At 69.6% G+C, this 18,084-nt stretch overlaps 4 protein-coding genes across 8 annotated transcripts; 2 read left to right on the top strand and 2 right to left on the bottom strand.

The window, feature by feature from the left end:
• Positions 1 to 39: 39 nt before the first annotated feature.
• On the bottom strand, positions 40 to 4,161 carry MPND (MPN domain containing). Its single transcript, XM_074851336.1, has 13 exons — positions 4,139 to 4,161; positions 2,761 to 2,987; positions 2,426 to 2,656; positions 2,178 to 2,340; positions 2,011 to 2,095; positions 1,810 to 1,906; positions 1,607 to 1,679; positions 1,430 to 1,506; positions 1,183 to 1,351; positions 1,029 to 1,099; positions 849 to 938; positions 523 to 615; positions 40 to 413 (listed from the first exon to the last, which is right to left on the bottom strand). The coding sequence occupies exons 1-13, from the start codon at positions 4,143 to 4,145 to the stop codon at positions 327 to 329; spliced, it is 1,470 nt and encodes a 489-aa protein (XP_074707437.1). The 5' UTR covers positions 4,146 to 4,161; the 3' UTR covers positions 40 to 326.
• A 211-nt stretch (positions 4,162 to 4,372) lies between these two features.
• STAP2 (signal transducing adaptor family member 2) lies at positions 4,373 to 9,076 on the top strand. 2 transcript variants are annotated; one of them, XM_074851420.1, is made up of 11 exons: positions 4,373 to 4,596; positions 4,739 to 4,810; positions 5,385 to 5,480; positions 6,318 to 6,374; positions 6,482 to 6,594; positions 6,736 to 6,876; positions 7,067 to 7,136; positions 7,825 to 7,918; positions 8,223 to 8,423; positions 8,499 to 8,570; positions 8,760 to 9,076. In XM_074851420.1, exons 1-11 carry the CDS (start codon positions 4,498 to 4,500, stop codon positions 8,816 to 8,818), a joined length of 1,074 nt encoding a protein of 357 aa, XP_074707521.1. In that variant the 5' UTR covers positions 4,373 to 4,497; the 3' UTR covers positions 8,819 to 9,076. The 2 variants fall into 2 exon arrangements, with proteins under 2 accessions (XP_074707521.1, XP_074707522.1); XM_074851421.1 differs by lacking the exon at positions 4,739 to 4,810.
• Positions 9,077 to 9,193: 117 nt separating this feature from the next.
• Positions 9,194 to 14,503, bottom strand: FSD1 (fibronectin type III and SPRY domain containing 1). 4 transcript variants are annotated; one of them, XM_074851328.1, is made up of 13 exons: positions 14,440 to 14,503; positions 13,638 to 13,733; positions 13,394 to 13,525; positions 13,215 to 13,316; positions 12,709 to 12,731; positions 12,387 to 12,508; positions 11,668 to 11,877; positions 11,412 to 11,510; positions 11,105 to 11,264; positions 10,924 to 11,003; positions 10,471 to 10,722; positions 9,709 to 9,797; positions 9,194 to 9,589 (listed from the first exon to the last, which is right to left on the bottom strand). In XM_074851328.1, exons 1-13 carry the CDS (start codon positions 14,449 to 14,451, stop codon positions 9,479 to 9,481), a joined length of 1,488 nt encoding a protein of 495 aa, XP_074707429.1. In that variant the 5' UTR covers positions 14,452 to 14,503; the 3' UTR covers positions 9,194 to 9,478. The 4 variants fall into 4 exon arrangements, with proteins under 4 accessions (XP_074707429.1, XP_074707430.1, XP_074707428.1 ...); XM_074851329.1 differs by having other exon boundaries at positions 14,454 to 14,491; XM_074851327.1 differs by lacking the exon at positions 14,440 to 14,503 and adding an exon at positions 14,240 to 14,274.
• An 817-nt stretch (positions 14,504 to 15,320) lies between these two features.
• TMIGD2 (transmembrane and immunoglobulin domain containing 2) lies at positions 15,321 to 17,588 on the top strand. Its single transcript, XM_074851507.1, has 5 exons — positions 15,321 to 15,662; positions 16,157 to 16,510; positions 16,694 to 16,717; positions 16,812 to 16,904; positions 17,449 to 17,588. Exons 1-5 carry the CDS (start codon positions 15,626 to 15,628, stop codon positions 17,586 to 17,588), a joined length of 648 nt encoding a protein of 215 aa, XP_074707608.1. The 5' UTR covers positions 15,321 to 15,625.
• Positions 17,589 to 18,084: the final 496 nt, after the last annotated feature.

The following is an 18,084-nucleotide window of genomic DNA, read 5'->3' as shown; positions in this document are numbered from 1 at the left end:
CCCCGAGGCAGCGGAGCCGCACGCCGGGCGCCTCTCAGGAACTGCTCTTTAATCAACTACCACTTCCACAAACAACGTACAGCCGAGACTCCCACCACCGCCACCACCACCCTCCCCTCCGCCGCCGTGGGACGCCCAGGCAGGAGCCGGCGGGGTCCCGGGACCCCTCGGGTGAGCTCCCTGGAGCAGCGGGCGATGCGGTGACCCCCACAGCGCTGCCCCGCGCCGGGGCTGGATGAGCCCCTCGGGCTTGGGGGGGGCTGCCGAGCCGAGCCCGGGCTGCTGGGAAGGCCCCTGGTCCGAGTCGAAGGGGGGTTCCCGGCCCCTCAGCTGCTGAGCTTGAGGAGGCTGTAGATCTGCTCCAGGATGTGGGTGAAGCTCTGGTCTTTGGGGGTGCGGGAGGCCAGGGAGCCCTGAGACGGGGACACAGCCCAGTTAATTAAAACAGTGGCGTGGCTGGAGCTGATGCCTTGGCTAAAGCCCCCTCCCCACCCAGCCCGGCGGAGGAAGCCCCCTCTTCACCTTTAGCTTGTCCAGGTAGGTCTGATCCTGACTCCACAGCTCCTGAAACTTCACCAGGTCGGGGGCTCCTTTATAAAACTCCACCAGCAGCGTCTGGGGTTGGGGGAGAGAGGGGCTGCAGGCACGGGGGGCTGCGCCAGGGTCGGACATGTGGCCCCCCACCCCTGCAGCAGCCCGGCGGGGATGGAGCAGGGATTGTCACCGTCGCTGGGGGTTAACAGCAGGATGGGGACGGGTGGCAGAGGCCCAGCCAGCCCCCGATGGGGTTTGGGGAGTTTTCCTTGCTGGGGTGGATGGAGTTTTTGGGGCCCCCAGCCCACGCTCACCATCTCCTGCAGGACATCGTTGGTGAGGAAGCCATCCTGGATGTAGGCCACCTCCACGTCCATGGGGATGCCGTAGTCGTTGGGCCGTTGCTGGAGGATGGGGGAGTGGTGGGGGGTCACCCCACAAGCCCTGGGGTCACCCCCATCCCAAATACTCCTCTCTGCGGGGTCGGGACTCACCTCCGGCGGTGGCATCACCCAGAAGGGCGCGATTTTGGACTCCAGACCGGGATTGCCGTGATAGTAGGGTCCTGGGGGGGGAAGAGACGGGGCTGTCACGGGGAGGGTGACAGCAGCCCCAGCACCCACAGGACCACAGGGACCCGGCGCTCACCGCAGATGAGGGCCAGGCAGGGCTGGAAACTGTTGCCGCTCCCCTGCAGCTTGAGCTGATAATCCATCTGCGCATCGATGTCGTGCAGGGAGGGCAGCGCGGGGCCGAAGGGGTGGCTGTGGTACCAACCCACCAGCGACAGCCCCCGCAGGAACAGGCTCTGGCAGATCTGGGGGACGGGCAGACACCGTGGGTCCGCGTCCACCCAGGACCCCCCCGCCTCTTCCCACCCCCGGGGCTGGTTTACCTCCTCCTCCACAGCACCAGCGGCTTCGGCATCACCCAGGCGGGTCCGGCACGGGAAGGCTCGCAGCACCGTCAGCACTGGGGCGGGGGGGGGTGGGGAAAGGGGAAAGGGTGGGTGGCTCTGTCATGGGTTGGGGGGGGACCACCCACCCCCCCACACACCCACCCCACTACCTACACTGTGTGTTGGTGTCCCACCGCCCACCCAGGTAGCCCACCACTTCGCTCCGCGTCAGGTGGCTGTGGAAATCCTAAAGGAAAAGGTTAAAATCAACAGTTTGGCCTCAAAATGATGCCGGGGACACACTCCCCTCCCTGCGGGTGTCCCCAGCACCATCAGAGATGTCCCAGCCTGTCCCCCCGCCCGGGGAAGGGACGCACCAGGAGCAGGAGGACGTTGCTGGAAATGGCCACGTTGAAAGGCTGGAACTTGTTGATGGCGGCGAAGGACGTCACCTCCACCAGGGTCTGGGGGTTCCTGGAAGAGCCGCAGCCCCGCTGCCACAGCCGCCCCCAGCCCCTCCCGCACCCGCAGGGCCGGTGGTGGCACCCGTGGGGGTCAGGTCCCCGTCCCCCCCTTACCTGGCCGAGTCGCGGGTGCCCAGGGTGCAGTACCGGACGGGCACCCGGGGTTTGCTCTCCAGCCTTTTCCCCGGGGGGCCGTGATCTGCGAAGCACAACGCCCCGTCACCGCTGCCGGGCTGCGCAGGGTGTCCCCCCCTCCCCGGGGACCCCCTGTACCCCCTTACCCGTCCCCGCCGGCTCCGCCAGGCTCTTGCACTGCTGCTTCTTGCTCCTCTCCTCCAGTTTTTTGGCAGCTGCCGGCTCCGGCACAGGCGCCCGACCCTCCCTCGTCGCCTCCTCCTCTTCCTCCTCGGGCATCTCTTCCTCCTCGCCCTCGCTGGCCAGGCTCTGTGGGCAGCACAGGGCTGGCACCCACCCCGTCACCCATAGCGGGGGGGCACCCAAAGGTCCCGGCGGGGGGTTCCCAACCCACCTCCTCGGTGGGCGGCGCGTTGGGCTGGTGTTTGCGCAGCCAAGCGGCTTTGTACTGGTCCAGCTTCTGGCCCTTGTAGCGGACGGACGCCCAACCGCACCCCGACTTCTTGGCGGGGTTCACCAGGCGCTTGCAGTGGGTGGCCCAAGCGCTGGGCGAGTTGAAGACCTGTCCCGTCTCCTGCCAGGTGATGGTCCCGTCCGCCCCCAGGTCCCCCACGAACTTCTTGCCCTGGGGACGACGAGGTGAGCCACGGAGGCACCCGCCGGGCCCCTGTCCCCCATCCTTGTCCCCCACCCGTCCCCGCCCCGTGTCCCCGCGCCGGCCGGGCTCACCAGGTAGTAGATGGAGAGGACGCCGCGGGCCGGCTCCAGGAGCCCGTCGCGGAGCAGGACGCGGAGGGTGATGCCGCGGCGGGTGAGCACGGCCCCCCGGGTGCCCCCCGCCGCCTTCGCCCCGCTCCCGGCCTCCGGCTCGGCCTCGGCCTCGTCCAGCCCCGGCTCCAGCTCGTCCTCGTCCTCCTCCAGGCACTCGTCCCCCCCGGGGGAGGCGGCCGCCAGCGCTGCGGGAAGGGACACGCCGTGTGGGGTCCTCCCTGGGGGCAGCACCCATGGGTGTGTGTCCCCCCCCCTCCAAGAGCACCCCTGGGTCCTCCCCCGCCGGGATGGGGACACTGGGACAGGGATGCGCAGGGACGCAGGAAGAGGGGACACAAGGATGGGGGGGGGGACACAGGAGGACTCAGGGGCAGGGGGATGGGGGAGAGGGGACACTGATGGGGGCACGGGGGGGATGTGGGGGTGTGAGGACACAAGGACATGGTGATAGATTAGGGGACATGAGGACATGGCTAGGGAACATGGGGACACAGGGACATGGCTGGGGGACACACAGACAGGGGGACATGGGGACATGGCTGGGGGCACAGGGACATGTCTGGGGGACATGTGGACAGGGGGACACGGGGACACAGGGACAGGGCTGGGGGACACAGGGACATGGAGACACAGCGACAGGGGGACACGACTGGGGGACACGGGGACAGGGGACACAGGGACACGGCTGGGGGACATGGGGACGTGACTAGGGACACGGGGACAGGGGACACAGGGACACGGCTGGGGGACATGGGGACGTGACTAGGGACACAGGGACAGGGGGACACGGCTGGGGGACATGCAGACAGGGGGACATGCGGACAGCGGGACACGGGGACACAGGGACACGTCTGGGGGACATGTGGACAGGGGGACACAGGTAACAGGGGACACAGGGACAGGGGAACACAGGGACAGGGGGACACGGGGACAGGGGGACAAGACCCTCCTGGCCCGGCCGGTCCCCAGAGCCCGTTCGGAGCCCAGAGGGGTGCGGGGGGGGGGGTGGGGGGTGACACACACGACACACGGGACGGGGCCCCTGGGCGATGACGGCCCCGCCCCCGCCCGGCCGTGCCCCACCCGCGTGTCCCGGGGTGCCCCCACCCCGCGCGTGCCCCCGCGGGTCCGTGCGCTGGCGGGTGCGGGGGAGCGCGCGCAGGGACACGCGTGTGCGCGCGCAGGTGGATGCGCGTGTGCGCACCCGGCGCGTGGGGAGGGGGCGGGGGGGGGAGGGGGGGGGGCGGTGCGTGTGCGCGCGTGTCCCCGGCTGCGCGTGGGGCTGCGCGCGGGGCTGCGCGCGGGGCGGGCCCGGTGCGCGCGCGCCCGCCGGTACCTGCCATGCTCCGCTCCCGCCGCTCCCGCCGCTCCCCCCCCCCCCCCCGCCCCGACCCCGTGCGCGCGGCGGAGCCACGTGACGGGGCGGCCCCGCGCGCCCCGCCCCGGGGAGGTGGTGGCGGGGGGGACGGACACGGACACACCGGGAAGGGGGGGGGGAGGAACAGCCCCGCACCTGCCGCCCCGGGGGGGACGCGGGGACACAGCCCCGTCCCGGAGCCTGGACCCCCCCCACACACACACCCCCCCCGCCGCTCCCGGGTCTGCGGCCCAGCCCGGGGGGAGCCGCCCGCTGCCCTTCGCCCCCGGGGCGGGGCTGCCCGGGACCCGGGACCGGCTCCTGCCGCGGCGGCCGGAATGGCCCGGCCGGTGCCACCGCCCCGGCGGGACCGACCCCCGCCCCGGGCCCGGCCCAGCTACGAGGGCTTCGTGGAGAAGCGGGGGCCGCGGGACCAGGTGGGCCGGCACCCCCCGGGACCGAGCCCGGTCCCCCCCCGGCACTGACCCCCCCCGGGGACCGGCCCCCCCGATCCCCTCCCCCGCCGCGGTGCCGGTGCCGGTGCCCGGTGGCGGAGCCGAGTCCCGTCCCGTCCCGCAGGGCTACCGGAGGGTGTGGGCCGGGCTACGGGGGCTCACGCTCGCCTTCTACGGGGGGCCCCGGGACTGCGAGGTACGGGGGGGGGCTCCGGGCAGGACCCCCGGGACTGGGACCCCCCCATGTGTGGGACCCCCTCGGGGTGGGCACCTCCAGCCTGGTACCGCTGTGATGTCCCCTGGGCTGGGACCCCCGGGGTGGGACCCCCCCAGGATGGGACCCACAGGCTGGGACCCCTAGGGCTGGGACCCCGAGATTGGGACACCCCCCCACCCCCCCCTCCAAACTGAGACCCCAGAGGCACCCCTGGGCCAGGACCCCCTCAGGGTGAGCTCCCCCAGGATGGGACCTCTGTGTCCCCCCCCCCAAATGGCAGGACCCCCCCGCGATTTAGGGACCCCTCCCCAAGGGTGGGACCCTAGAGACACCCCTGGGCCAGGATCCCCCCGGGGGGGCACCCCCAGGGTGAGACCCCTGGGCTGGGACCTTTGGGTGACACTGGCAGGGGTGTCCCCCAGGCTGGGACCCCCCCCCTTGGAGGTGAGGGGCAGGGGGATGAGGGGGGGGGGTGGCTGGAGGGGGCTGAGGCCTGGCACACTCATGTCCGTGGTGGTGGCTGCTGGGGGGGCCCACATCTGGGTGCCCCCAGCCCCTCGAGGTGCTGGACCTGGGCGAGCTGGTGGCGTTGTCGGCCGAGGACAGGGGCCTCGTCCTCAGGCTGAGGGGACAGGAGGTGACACTGAAGGTGAGGGCACCCCACGGGGGGGGCAATGAGGGGCTGGGGGCACCGGGGGGGGAATTGGGGGTACCTGGGGGGGCTGGGGTCACAGGGTAATCGGGGGACATGGAGGGCACCAGGCAGGGCAGAGGAGGGGGCGGGGGGGGGGACCCAATGTCCTTGGTGGGGTGTTGGGGGACAGAGGGGGCTGGGGACATGGGGGGGGGGCACAGGTGGGGATGTGCAGGGGTGGAGGGGGTCAGTGTTTGGGGGCTCAGGGGGACACAGGGGCACGCGGGGGGGCACAACAGCCAGCACTGGGGAACACGGGCAGGATTTGGGGGTGCAGAGGGGACAGGATTTGGGGACGGGGGGCACAGGGGCAGGATTTGGGGGTGCAGAGGGGACAATTTGGGGACTGGGGGGCACAGTGGCAGGATTTGGGGGTGCAGAGGGGACAGGATTTGGGGATGGGGGCACAGGGGCAGGATTTGGGGGTACAGAGGGGACAGGATTTGGGGATGGGGGCACAGGGGCAGGATTTGGGGGTACAGAGGGGACAGGATTTGGGGATGGGGGCACAATGGCAGGATTTGGGGGTACAGAGGGGACAGGATTTGGGGATGGGGGGCACAGGGGCAGGATTTGGGGGTACAGAGGGGACAGGATTTGGGGACGGGGGGCACAGGGGCAGGATTTGGGGGTACAGGGGATGCAGAAGCAGAGGGACAGGGTTATGGGGTGCAGGGACAGGCTTAGAGGGATGCGGAGGCTTGGGGTGGGGGGCAACAAGGGACAGGGTATGGGGACACAGAGGGTGCAGGGGACAGGCCACCCTCATGACCCCCCTGTGTCCCCCGGCAGGCGGAGAGCCGGGAGGCGCAGGAGATGTGGCGGGGATTCATCCTGACCATGGTGCAGGTGGGCCCGAGGCACTGGCCTTGGGGGGGGGGAATCACGGGGAGGGGGGGGGTCCCGGTGGTGGTGACCCCTCCGTGCCCCTTGCCCGGTGGCTTCCGCCCCCCCAGATGAAGGTGCCCACCGACCTGGCGCTGCTGCCCGGACCCCTCTTCCAGCTCTCAGAGGCCCTGCGCGAGGAGAGGGACCGCAGGGCCCCCCCCAGCCCCCCCAAACCACCGCTGTGAGTCGGGTGGGTTGGGAGGCGGGGGAGGCGGGGGGGGGGCGGCTCTCTGGCCTCCCTGGGGACCAGCATGGCTTGGATGCCATGGCTAGGGGTAGCCCGGTGTGGCTGGGGGGGGTGACAGGGCAGGGCTGTCCCCAGGGTGCCCGCTTGCTTCTTCGAGGTGACGCGTCTGGAGGCCGAGCGGCTGCTGGAGCGGAATGTGGGGGGGGGCAACATGGTGCTGCGCCCCGGGGGGCACGGCCAGGGCGTCTCGGTCACCACCCGCCAGGAGAGGAACGGGTGAGTGGGGATGGGGGGGGGGGGGCACCAGTGGGGGGGGGGCATGGCACAGGGCCCTGTGCCAAGGGGGTGTCGTCGTCCCCCCCCCCCCCCTTCGAGTCCCCATGGCATCAGGGTGGGGGTCCCCATGGGGTGAGGGGTGGCAGCCCCCCCTGACACAGACCCCCCCCCCCCCCCCCCCCCCCCGCAGCACGGTGCTGCTGAAGCACTACAGGGTGAACCACGTGGAGCAGGGCTACGTCATCGATGTGGACACACCGGTGAGTGACGGGAGGGGGGGACAGAGCTGGGCTGGCCCTGGGGACACGGATGTGTGCGTGTCCCCCCTCCCCAGGCACCCACCTGAGCCCCTGGGTCGGGCCCTGCAAGGGCTGCCCCCCCCCCCGGGCTGGGATTCAAAGAACTGGGACCCCCAGTGAATAGGGAACGTGGGGCCTGGGGACACACGAGGACTGGCACCCAAGGGACTGGCACCCATGGGGGCTGAGAGCCCCAAGGCTGGGTACTCCAGGGCCTGGCCCCCCCCCACCAAGGAGCTGTGACACCCCCCCTCACCCCCCCAAGGCAAGGAACCCTGAAAACTGGAGCACCCAAGACTGGGACTCAAGGACTGGGACCCCCAAGGGACTGGGGCCCCCCAAGCCTGGGATCCCCAAGGGACTGGGACCCCCTAAGGGCTGGGACACCCAAAGATCTGGATCCCACAAGACAAGGATCCCTGGGAACTGGGACCCCCCCAAGGCTGGGACCCCAAAAAGACAGTGACACCCCCCCCCACCCCAAAAGACTGGGACACAAAGGACTGGTACCCCTAAGAGACTACATCACCCCAAAGGGCTGGGACCCCCCCCCAGGGCCCAGGAGTGGTGGACAGGGAATGGGGGACTATAGGGGGGGACCTATGGGGGGGTCCCCAAGTGACACCATGTCCTGTCTCCACCCCCCCAGCATCGCTGCTCCTCGCTGGCCGAGGTGGTGCAGTACTTCGTGGAGAGCAGCAAGGGCAGCCTGCGGCCCCTGGACCAGTACAGCCCGCGGCTCGGTGGGCTACTGGGGGGCTACGGGGACTCAGCGGGGTCTGGGGGGGTCTTGCAGGATGGTATTGGGGGTGTTGGGAGCAGTTATGGGTGGTGGAGGGCATCTTTGGGGTGCTTGGGGGATTGCTGGAGAGTCGCGTGAGTCTTGGGGTGACTCGGGGTGCTGTGGGATGGTATTGGGGGGGGCAGAGCTGCTGGGGTGTCGCAGGCTGGCACTGGAGGGCTGGGGGTGGGGTTTGGGGGTGTCAGGGGCAGGCAGAGGGTTTGTGATGCACCCCCACCTCCCCCCCCCACCTCACTCTCCTCCAGAGTTCGTGGAGACGGATGGTGAGAACGGGGAGGAGACGCGGGGGGTGTGTGAGCCCCCCCAGGCTGCTCCCACACCCCACCCACGCAGCCTGAAGCCGTCCCCAAGCCCCCATCGTCCTGCGCTGCAGCCCCCGGGGGGGCCGGGAGGACCCCCCCCATTTAGGGCCATCCCAGAGGAGCAGACCTACATGAACGAGCAGGGTGAGGCTGGCTGGGCTTGGGGAAACTGAGGCAGGGAGGGGGCACCCCCGTACTGACCCCTGCCCTTCTCCATAGGGGAGCGAGACCCCCCCAGCTTGGCATCCCGTCCTGCCCCCCGCCGAGCCCTGCTGCCGCCCCACGATTCCGGTGAGGGGGGGCCTGGATGCCTTGGTCCCACTGCTGGGGTGGGGGGGTCTGGGAGGCACAGGGGGGTGCCAGGATCCAGAGGCTGGGTCCTGTCACCGGCTTTGGGGGACAGTGGGGATGAGCGGTGGGGTCGGGGGGTGGTGAAGGGAGGGGGGATGCCTGGGGTGTCACCCCCCCACTGTGGCACAGGCATGACGGAGGAGCTCGCCCAGAAGCTGCAGCTGCGCCGAGCTCTCATGGAGGACTGAGGGGTGCCAGCATGGCAGGGGGGGGCCCTGGCTGCCCCCCACTTTGTGCCAGGAACCAGCTGGGGCAGCGGTGCCCCCCACCCCCCCCAGGGCAAAGCTGTCCCCCCGTCCCCAGCACCCCAAGGGCTGGGGTGGCACTGGGGAGGGGGGTGCAGGCAGCACAGCCCAGGGGGGAGGCAGCAATGCACCCCCAACCCATATATTTGGGGGGGCATCACCCCAGGTGCCATCTCAAATAAAGGCAGTGCCTCAGCACCATCCCGGCTCCTCGTGCTGTGGGGGTGGCACTGGGGGGACACCCCGCTCCCCCCAAAGAACCCCTTCCCCACCGTGGGCTGGTGCCACCCGTCGCCACGTGCCCCAGCCACGGCCGCGTCACACCTACATCCCAATTTATTCTTCAGGCCAGAAGCAGCTCTCGACGGTGAGGGGCGACGTGCCCACCCCGGTGCCAGCGACGGAGGTGGGGGGGGTGGCACAGAGTTGGGGGGAGGGGGGGGTGTCAGCTGGCGGGGCTGTGGGTGCTGGTGCACCCCAGCTCTGAGGGCTGGCACAGCCCTGCCAGCGCAGTGTGTGGAGGGGGGCGGGGGGTTAGGGAGGGGGTCGGGGTACATTCAGTGCTCTTGCCTGGGGGCTGCCCGCGGCGAGGGGGGCACAGCTCTAGGGCAGGCTGGCGTTGGAGCTACTGGCCGTGCTGTTGCGTTTCTGGAGACATTTCACCGCGCTGGGCACCTGCAAGCCCGAGGAGACGTGGAAGCTGCCGCACCAGACCTGCGGGCACAGGAGGGCAGCTGGGCTGGGGGGGGCGGGAAGGGCTGGCAGGGGGCTGGGGGGCTGAACCCCACCACTGGCAGCCCCCGAGGAGCTGCCCAGCCCTGCCTGCCCCTTACCGTGAAGGCAGGCAGCACCGGCTGTGTGAACTTGACCTTGAAGGTGTGGAGCAGCTGCTTGGTCCTGGCATTGTAGAAGGACAGGAACCCTGCGGGCATGGGGGTGGGGGGGTCACAGGTGGGCACAGAGCTTGCAGACCCCCAGCATGGTGTCCATGGGGGTGGCAGTGCCCATGGTGGACATGTTGGTGCCCGCAGTGGTGGCAATGATCATGGACATGGTGGTGACCATGGTGGTGGCAGTGCCCACAGTGGACATGCTGGTGTCTATGGTGGCAGCAATGCCCACAGTGGACATGCTGGTGCCCACAGTGGTGGCAATGCCCACGGAGGACACACTGGTGCCTGTGGTGGTGGCAATGCCTGTGGTGGACATTTTGGTGCCCATGGTGGCAGCAATGCCCACGGAGGACACTCTGGTGCCTGTGGTGGTGGCAATGCCCGTGGTGGACATGTTGGTGCCCACAATGGTGGCAATGCCCATGGAGGACACTCTGGTGCCTGGGGTGGTGGCAGTGCCCACAGTGGGCATGCTGGTGTCTATGGTGGCAGCAATGCCCATGGTGGACATGCTGGTGCCCACAGTGGTGGCAATGCCCACAGAGGACACTCTGGTGCCTGGGGTGGTGGCAGTACCATGGTGCACATGTTGGTGTCTTTGGTGGTGGCAATGCCCACGGAGGACACGCCGGTGGTGGTGCCCGTGGTGCTGACAGTCCCTGTGCCCACCCCAGCACTGCCCGATCCCCACCCTGCACCCACCTTCGTGGAAGTTGCAGTAGACGCCGATGCAGTCGGGCACGGGCACGTCCAGCACCTTGGCCTTGTTGGCGTGCTTAGCGCTGAAGCTGACCTGCAGCCAGTTGTTGAGGTGGAGGCACCAGGAGGCCGAGGTCTTGCCCAACTGGTCGAATTTGCCCAGGCTGCGATATGCCACCCCCACGCCGAAAGCTTTGCTGTCCCGGTCGTACCGCACCTCCCAGTAGTGGTCGTCGCCATCGATCAGCGTGTCACCTGCGGGCACGGGGCACGGCTCTGCCTGCTGCACCCACAGGTCCTGTCCCCAGCCCCGCCAGCTCCCTCTGGGTGCTCCATGCCCACCTACATCACCCCCTCTACCCTCAGGGCCCCGCCCAGGTGCCCCCCATCCCCTCCCGCACCCCTGGGTGCCTGCAGGGTCCCCACCAGCACCCACCGGGTGCCCCCGGCTCTCACCCAACACCGTGTAGGACTCGGCGGTGAAGCGATCTCTGCCCCCTCGCCCCGAGGGCATCCTCTTGGGCGACTGCACCGCCCTAGGACAGAGGGACGCCGGCAAGCAGGGCGGGGTTGGCATTACCCAGGGAGGGGGGGCGATGCTGGGGTGACAAGGGAGTGTGTGGGGGGGTGACATTACCTGGCGGGCGAGTTGGCGGGCGAGGCCGTCCTGCCCTTGCCGTCCTTCTCGCGTGCCTTGACGTCCTGCACCTTGCCACCTGTGGCGTCCCACTCCACGCTGAGGTCCTCCACCCGCAAGTTCTGGTGGCACGTGCTGGCGTCCAGCCGAAACATGAACGCTGGGGACAGCCACCATCAGCGCGTGACCCCCACCCCCCACCCCCCCAGGGGTCGCGGACCCCTGGCACACTTGGGAAGGGGCAGCAAGGGGTGGCACTGGGACGGGGGGGGGGCGACGGGTGCCCTGCCACCCCCCTGCTACCCACCTCTCGTTTCCAAAGTGACCGGCTCGGAGAACTCGCCTGCCACAGCCTTGTTACATGCCCGTACCCGAAAATTCATGTATTTCATGTCAAACTTCAGCCCTGTGGGCACAGCAGGGTCACAAAGTGGGGTTGGGGGGGTGCACCATGACCTCCACGTCCCCTACAAAGCCTGGCACTGCCACCCAGTCCCCTGCCACCCGCAGTGCCTGCTCCCAGCCTGGCACGTTTGGGGCTGGTTTTGCGCCCGTGCCCTCACCGGAGAGGGTGTACTCGGTGCCCTTGATGCCCTCGACCACCATCCAGGGCTGGTCCTCCTTGGCGCGGGGTGGCCCCTCGAAGTTGGTCTTGCGGTACTCCAGCACGTAGTGGTCGATCTTGCTGTTGTCGTCGGGCATCCTCCAGGCCAGCGTCACACAGTTATCGGCCACCAGTGACTCCGCCAGGTCGATCTCGGGGGTGCTGGGCACTGCCCGCAGGAGCAGCCGTGCCAGTGTCCCCCCCACCCCCCACCCCGCCACTGCAGCCCTGCTGCCAGCCAGGGTGTCCCCAGCGCCCCCAGGGACCCCTGGGGCACCCACAGGTCCCCTGGGCTTGGCATCTCAGAGACCCTGAGCATGGCACCTGCAGGACCCATGGGCACAGCGCCCTGGGGACCCCACGCGTGGCACCCGCCGCCCCCCTGGGCACAGCATCCAACACCCCCCAATCCCTCCATCCCTGGCACCTTCTCACCCCTCTGGAGGGGGTACCACAAGGTGCCCCAGGCCTGGCACCCCCCACAGCTCCTCACCCCATCCTCTAGCACCTGGCAGAGCCCTTAAACCCCAGACCCCCATCATCCTTGTGCTCTCCCCTTGCCAGACTGGCACAGCCCCCCCGTGCCCCCAGCACTGCCCTTCTCTTGCACCAGGAGAAACCCACCCGCCGTCCCCTGTCCCCTCGTGTCCCCACGTCCCCATCACCTGTGGGCAATACCTGGCAGGAAGGCGAGGGCCTGGAGCAGGCGGCGTTCTTGGGTGAAATCCACCATCAAGTGGCTCATGTTGTCGCTCACCTTGGCCTTGAGCGAGAGGCGGAAGGCGGGTGCCATTGTCACACTGTGTGGGGGACATGGGGACGAGGGTCAGCGGGGCCAGGAGCCAGACACCCACCCAGCCCTGACTGCTCACCCCCTGCCCTGCATGGCCGTGGGGAGGGTGGGCAGAGCCACCCCACACCCACGGGGCCACCTGCCGCGCGGCCCTGGCTGGGAGGAGGGTGGGGGTTAGTGGGACTGGGGGGCACGGGGGTGCCGTACCTATCCTTGATCTGTTTGGCAGCCTTGCGAGTGCAGAGGAAAAGAGGAGGAAAAAAAAAAGCAGATGAGACAGCAGTGCCAGGAGCCAGCGCGGAACAGCATGCCCAGACCCCCGCTCCGGTGCCAGGGTGGCAAGAGTGTGCCCACGTCCCCGCTGAGGTAGCCCAGCAGCTCAGCACCCCTGCTGCGGTACCCCACGGCCGCAGCACCCCATGGCACAGCATCCCACACGCCCGCCGATGCCCCCCCGCGTCCCTGCCATGATGTCCCTTTGTCTTGGGAGAAAGGGGGTACCAGGCTGGTCGGGGGTCACCCTGGGGGGGTCTCCGTGCTCCCACCCAGCCCCGCAGCGGGCACAGCCAGCCCAGCGTTGCCCCAGTGCCCAGCGCAGAAAGAGAGGAGGGTGTCCACCCGGGGTGAGCGCAGCCCCGGGGTGGCATCAACCAGCCGGCAAAGGGGGGGGTCAGGACACCCCCAGTGTGGGGGGAAGCCAGATGGGGACTCACCTGGACGAAGTCGTGGTCGTTGGCCGTCCCCAGGGCCTGGTTGGCCGCTTCCAGCAGCTCCTCTGAGCTCTCCAGGGCCTTGGCACACGCCGCTACCTGGGTCTGGGGTGGGGAGGGGAGAGGGTGGGCGAGGGTGGCGGTGGGGGCGGTGGGGGGACGGGCACAGGGTGGGTGCTCACCTGCAGCTCGTAGGTGCGGCTGGCGCGCTCCTGCTTGATCTTCGTCAGCATCTCGTCCTTCAGCTCGTCCAGCAGCGCGTACAGCGACTGGAACTCACTCTCCAGGTCCTCTCGCACCCGTGATGAGTTGTCCTGGTCACAACGGCCGGGGTGTCAGTGGGTGTCACCCCACCGGGGAGCAGGACCCCACTGTGCCGGGGTGGGGGTCCCCAGGGGGAGGGTGGAGGGGGAGGGTCCCTGGTACCTCCACATTCTGCATCATCTGCTTGAGGGAGTAGATGAAGTTCTGGATCTCCTCATTCTTCATGGCCAAGGTGGTGATGATCTTCCGCATAGCCTCCTGCCCGGCCCCCCCGGCCCGCCGTCAGTGCCCCCCGGGCCCCCCCTCCCCTCCAGCCCCCCCCCGGCTCCCCGGCCCCACTGGGCCCAGGCGTGCCAGGCGCCGCAGGCACCGGCGGCTCTGCCATGGCGGGAGCGGGATGACTTGGCAAGAGTGTGCGAGTGCAGAGGGAGGGCAGCAAGGGGAGGCAGCCCTGCGCCCCTCCATCCCCCCCGCACCCCTCCATCCCTCCTGCGCCCCTCCATCCTCCCCGCACCCCTCCCTCCTCCACCCCTCCCGCACCCCTCCAACCCTCCCGCACCCCTCCATCCCTCCTGCCCCTCTCCTTCCCTCCCGCACCCTTCCACCCCACAGCCCTCCTTCCACCCCTTCATCCCCCCTCCACCCTTCCTGCCCCCCCTTCCCATCCGCACCCCTCCCTCCTCCATCCCTCCTTCCCTGCCCCCAGCACCCCTCCCTCCCTCCTTTCGCCATCCTTAACCCCTGCATCCCTCCTTCCTCCACACCTTCACCCCCTCCAACCCCTCTTCCTCCATCCCTTTGCTCCTTCTTCTTCCATCCCCTCCGCCTTCCTCCCCCCTCCTCCATCCCCCCTCCTCCATCCCTCTCTCCCTCCATCCCCCCTTCCTCCATCTCTTCCCCCCCCTCCCTCCATCCCCCCACCTCTCCCTCTCCCTCTCCCTCCCTCCCTCGCCCCCGGCCCCACCTGGTCGCCCATACCGGGCCGGCCCCGCCGCCGCTCGGCCCCGCCGACACCAACAAAGGGGGAGCGGCGCCCCCCCGCCCCGCCCCGCCCCCCCCTGCCCCCCCCTGCCGCGGGGCACGCCGGGAAGCGTAGTCCTCCGGCCCGGCAGGGGGCGTGGCCCCGGCGCCGCCCCGCAGCATGCTGGGAGATGTAGTCCGGGGGGCGGGGCGGGGGGCTCAGACATCCCCCCCCTCCCCCCCGCCCCGAGCATGGCGGAGCCTGAGACACCCCCCCGGAAAGATGGGCCCTCCCTGGAGGGGGAGACCCGCTGACACCCACACCAACACCAACGGGGGGGCCGTGAGCCCCCCCCGGGTCTGGGGACACCCCCCCCACCCCAATGCAGGGGCACCTCTGGGCCCCCCAGGGCGGAGCACAGGAGCCGCGGGGGTGCTGGGGTGGGGGGCACTGACACACCGGGGGGTGGGAGTCTCCCAGTACGGGACCCCCCGCCCCCCCCCAGCTCTCCCTGTGAGGCCTTGCTGGGCCCCCAGCCCGCTTGTGGGTCAGGACGTGTCCCCCCCCGGGGGGGGTCCCAGCGGGGGTCCCCAAGTGGCACGTCCCCGCATGTGGGGCCAAGCTGGAGTCGACCTGGGACCCTTCACCCAGGTTGGGGGCCCGAGGAGGTGCCATCCTCTGCCCTTGCTTGGTGTCCCCCATCCCCATCCCTGTCCCTGTCCCCATCCCTGTCCCCATCCCCATCCCTGTCCCTGTCCCCATCCCTGTCCCCTGTCCCCATCCCCATCCCTGTCCCCATCCCTGTCCCCATCCCCATCCCTGTCCCTGTCCCCATCCCTGTCCCCTGTCCCCATCCCCATCCCTGTCCCCATCCCCATCCCTGTCCCCATCCCTGTCCCCTGTCCCCATCCCCATTCCTGTCCCCATCCCTGTCCCTGACCCCATCCCTGTCCCCGTCACCGTCCCCCTCCCCTGGGCTGCGCAGCACGGTGGCAGGAAGCCGTGTCGTCACAGCAAGCCAGCCTGGGTGACGAGGGGCCAGGAGACTTCAGGGACAGCAGCACTTCGGGGACAAGGACGGCTTGGGGACAGACACCCCTCAGGGACAGACAGACACCCCTCGGGGACAGGGACCCCTCGGGGCCGTGGCCCCTCAGAGCAGGGTGGCTGGGCTGGCACTGGCGTGGGGATGTGGGGGCTCAGGGTCCTCATCCCCCTCCTTGGCGGTGAGTGGGGGGACAGAGCCGGCTGGGGGGACAGAGGGGACAGTGCCTGGGTCCCTATGGGGAGGGCTCAGGCTGGCTCACAGGGGCGTGATCACCGGGACAGGGGGGCTGTTGGGGACATCTGTCCTCAGGGGGGACCGGAGAGGGGTTGGGGACACAGAGGGAGGGACAGACGTGGGGTCAGGGTGGGGATGGGAGGATGGAGAGAGGTGGGTGACATGGCTGTGGTGGGGGGAGGACAGGAAAGAGGCAGCGGGGACAGATGGAGGGACAGGGGGAGGGGACAGGATGGGGTCAGAGTGTGTGTGGGGACAGGATGGAGACAGAGGGACGTTCAGCGCCGTGTGTGGCCAGAAGCAACGGTGAGGGAGGACATGCAGGCCTGGCTCCCGGTCCCTGGGGTGCCCCAGCACCCTCAGCCCCATGGGTGGCCCTGGGGACCGCTGGGGTGGGGGGTGACAGCCCCTCTGTGACCCCAGTGCTGTTCCTGACAGCGGGTGCCCTGCGGGTGAGCCAGGACCCGGAGGAGATGTGGGTGACGGCAGGTGACGAGGTGGCCCTGGGGTGCCAGGTGCTGGTGGCCGAGCCCTGGGACCAGCTCCGGCTGGAGTGGGTGACGGACGTGGGGTACAAGGTGCTGTGTGCCGCCCGCCTGAACCGCACCACCCCCACCCCCCCGGCCCCCTGCATCCCCCGCTTCCACCTGGCCTGGCACCCGCCCTGTGCCACCCTCAGCCTCCGCCAGGCGCAGGGGAACGACACCGGGCGCTACCTCTGCCGGGTCACCCTCGAGATCCCCCACCACGACACGGCCATCGGCAACGGCACCCAGCTCAGCGTCAGCACAGGTACCGGGGGGGCCTTGTCCTGGCGGGGGGGGGCCTTAGTGGGGTCCCTGGGACACGGCACCATGGTGGGGGTTGATGGGGTGGAGAGGGAGGGAGGTGCCTGGTGCATTTGGGGTGACCACAGTGCAGGAGGGACAGGGATGGGGACAGGGATGTCCCTGACTGCTTTCCCCTCACCAGCAGCAGCTGATGGAGGACATCGGGTGGGTAAGTGTGTCCCCACTGTCCCCTCCATCCCAGCGCCCACGTGCCCGGTTGCCAGCGGTGCCGAGGCGGTGGCCCCAGCTGGGTGTGCTTGCAGGGCTGATGTGGGGGCTGGCGGGGGCCCTGGGGGGCACAGCCCTGCTCCTGGGACTGGCTGTCCTCAGCCACTGGTGCTGGCGCAGGAATTCAGGTACCCCCCCTCCCCAAATACCCCAAATACCCCCAAATACCCCAAATACCCCCAAATACCCCAAATACCCCCAAATACCTGTCCCCAAATACCCCAAATACCCCCAAATACCTGGCCCCAAATACCCCCAAATACCCCTCCCCAAATACCCCAAATACCCCCAAATACCTGTCCCCAAATACCCCAAATACCCCCTCCCCAAATACCCCAAATACCCCCAAATACCCCTCCCCAAATACCCCAAATACCCCCTCCCCATTTTCCCCTGTACCTCTCTGCCCCCCCTACCCCGTGCCCAAATACCCACCCCCCCCATGTACCCCCACACCCACCTGCCCCCCATACCCCTGTGCCCAAATACCCCCGTGCCTGTGTCCCCCCCCACCCCGCCCGCTCATCGGGGCTCACCCCAGGCCCCTCCCGGGGCTGGGGGCACCCAAGGGGTCCCCCTGGGGGTCCCCTGGCTGTGCCAGTCACCGCGCCTTGGGGCACAGGGCTGGCCATGCCCAGCTCCGTGCCCCCCCAACACCCAGTGCCCCCCCAGACGCCATCATCTACACGAACGTGATGCCCGCCTCGGTGAGGGTCCCCAAGTTGTTGCCACCCCCCGCAGTGATGGAAAGCAACCCATACCAGGGGGGGCTGCAGCATGCACGGGGCCCCCCCGTCGCCCCTCGGCCCTGAGAGTTGCACCCGATGTGCCGCTGACGGAGGCACCCCCCCAGCTCTTCCTGCAAGAAACCCCCCCAAAACCTGCTTTGCAGCATCCTGCCACCCTGCTCATTGCCTTTCTGTGTGGCGCCCGCAGCACCCACCCCACGGCAGCCGGTGCCCCCCCCGGAGCACCCAGCCCGGCCGGCCGAGCGTGGGCAGCTCGTGCCCAGTGTGCCGGGGGGGGGGGCCAGCGCCTGGCCGGGAGGCAGCAGACTCCTCGGCCCCCCCCCCGTCGTTGCGGTTCTGTGGCCTCGTTTTGTTCCGGCACTCAGGGCTGCGCCGACTGCGCAGGAAGCACCAGCTCCCCCCACCATGGACCCCCCCCGGGGGGGCCGGTGCCATCACCCACCCCCCACACAGGCGGTTGATAGCGGGTGACCCCCAGCAGCGTCAACCCCATGTTTTTTCCCCAAGGCCAAGTGCTATGGTGATGGGGGGGGGCTGCATCCAGACACCCCCCTTGCCC

The sequence above is a fragment of the Strix uralensis genome, chromosome 27 (genome assembly GCF_047716275.1).
Source record: "Strix uralensis isolate ZFMK-TIS-50842 chromosome 27, bStrUra1, whole genome shotgun sequence".
Lineage (NCBI taxonomy): Eukaryota > Metazoa > Chordata > Aves > Strigiformes > Strigidae > Strix > Strix uralensis.
Note: the sequence above shows the minus strand (reverse complement) of the source record. Positions and strands in the feature narration are given on the sequence as shown.

Excerpts from the sequence above, each read along its gene's own strand:
- MPND (XM_074851336.1), bottom strand. Across the intron at positions 1,680-1,809 it reads GCAACGTCCTCCTGCTCCTG|GATTTCCACAGCCACCTGAC; the intron begins GTGCGTCCCTTC and ends CTTTTCCTTTAG. Across the intron at positions 1,352-1,429 it reads CTGGTGCTGTGGAGGAGGAG|ATCTGCCAGAGCCTGTTCCT; the intron begins GTAAACCAGCCC and ends CCCGTCCCCCAG.
- STAP2 (XM_074851420.1), top strand. The coding sequence starts at position 4,498 with ATGGCCCGGCCGGTGCCACCGCCCCGGCGGGACCGACCCCCGCCCCGG. Across the intron at positions 4,811-5,384 it reads GGGGGCCCCGGGACTGCGAG|CCCCTCGAGGTGCTGGACCT; the intron begins GTACGGGGGGGG and ends GGGTGCCCCCAG. Across the intron at positions 5,481-6,317 it reads GACAGGAGGTGACACTGAAG|GCGGAGAGCCGGGAGGCGCA; the intron begins GTGAGGGCACCC and ends GTCCCCCGGCAG.
- FSD1 (XM_074851327.1), bottom strand. The coding sequence starts at position 14,269 with ATGGAGGAAGAGGGGTTGGAGGGGGTGAAG. Across the intron at positions 13,526-13,637 it reads AGATGATGCAGAATGTGGAG|GACAACTCATCACGGGTGCG; the intron begins GTACCAGGGACC and ends CGTTGTGACCAG. Across the intron at positions 10,723-10,923 it reads CGAGTCCTACACGGTGTTGG|GTGACACGCTGATCGATGGC; the intron begins GTGAGAGCCGGG and ends CCGTGCCCGCAG.
- TMIGD2 (XM_074851507.1), top strand. The coding sequence starts at position 15,626 with ATGTGGGGGCTCAGGGTCCTCATCCCCCTCCTTGGCG. Across the intron at positions 15,663-16,156 it reads CCTCATCCCCCTCCTTGGCG|CGGGTGCCCTGCGGGTGAGC; the intron begins GTGAGTGGGGGG and ends TGTTCCTGACAG. Across the intron at positions 16,718-16,811 it reads TGATGGAGGACATCGGGTGG|GGCTGATGTGGGGGCTGGCG; the intron begins GTAAGTGTGTCC and ends GTGTGCTTGCAG.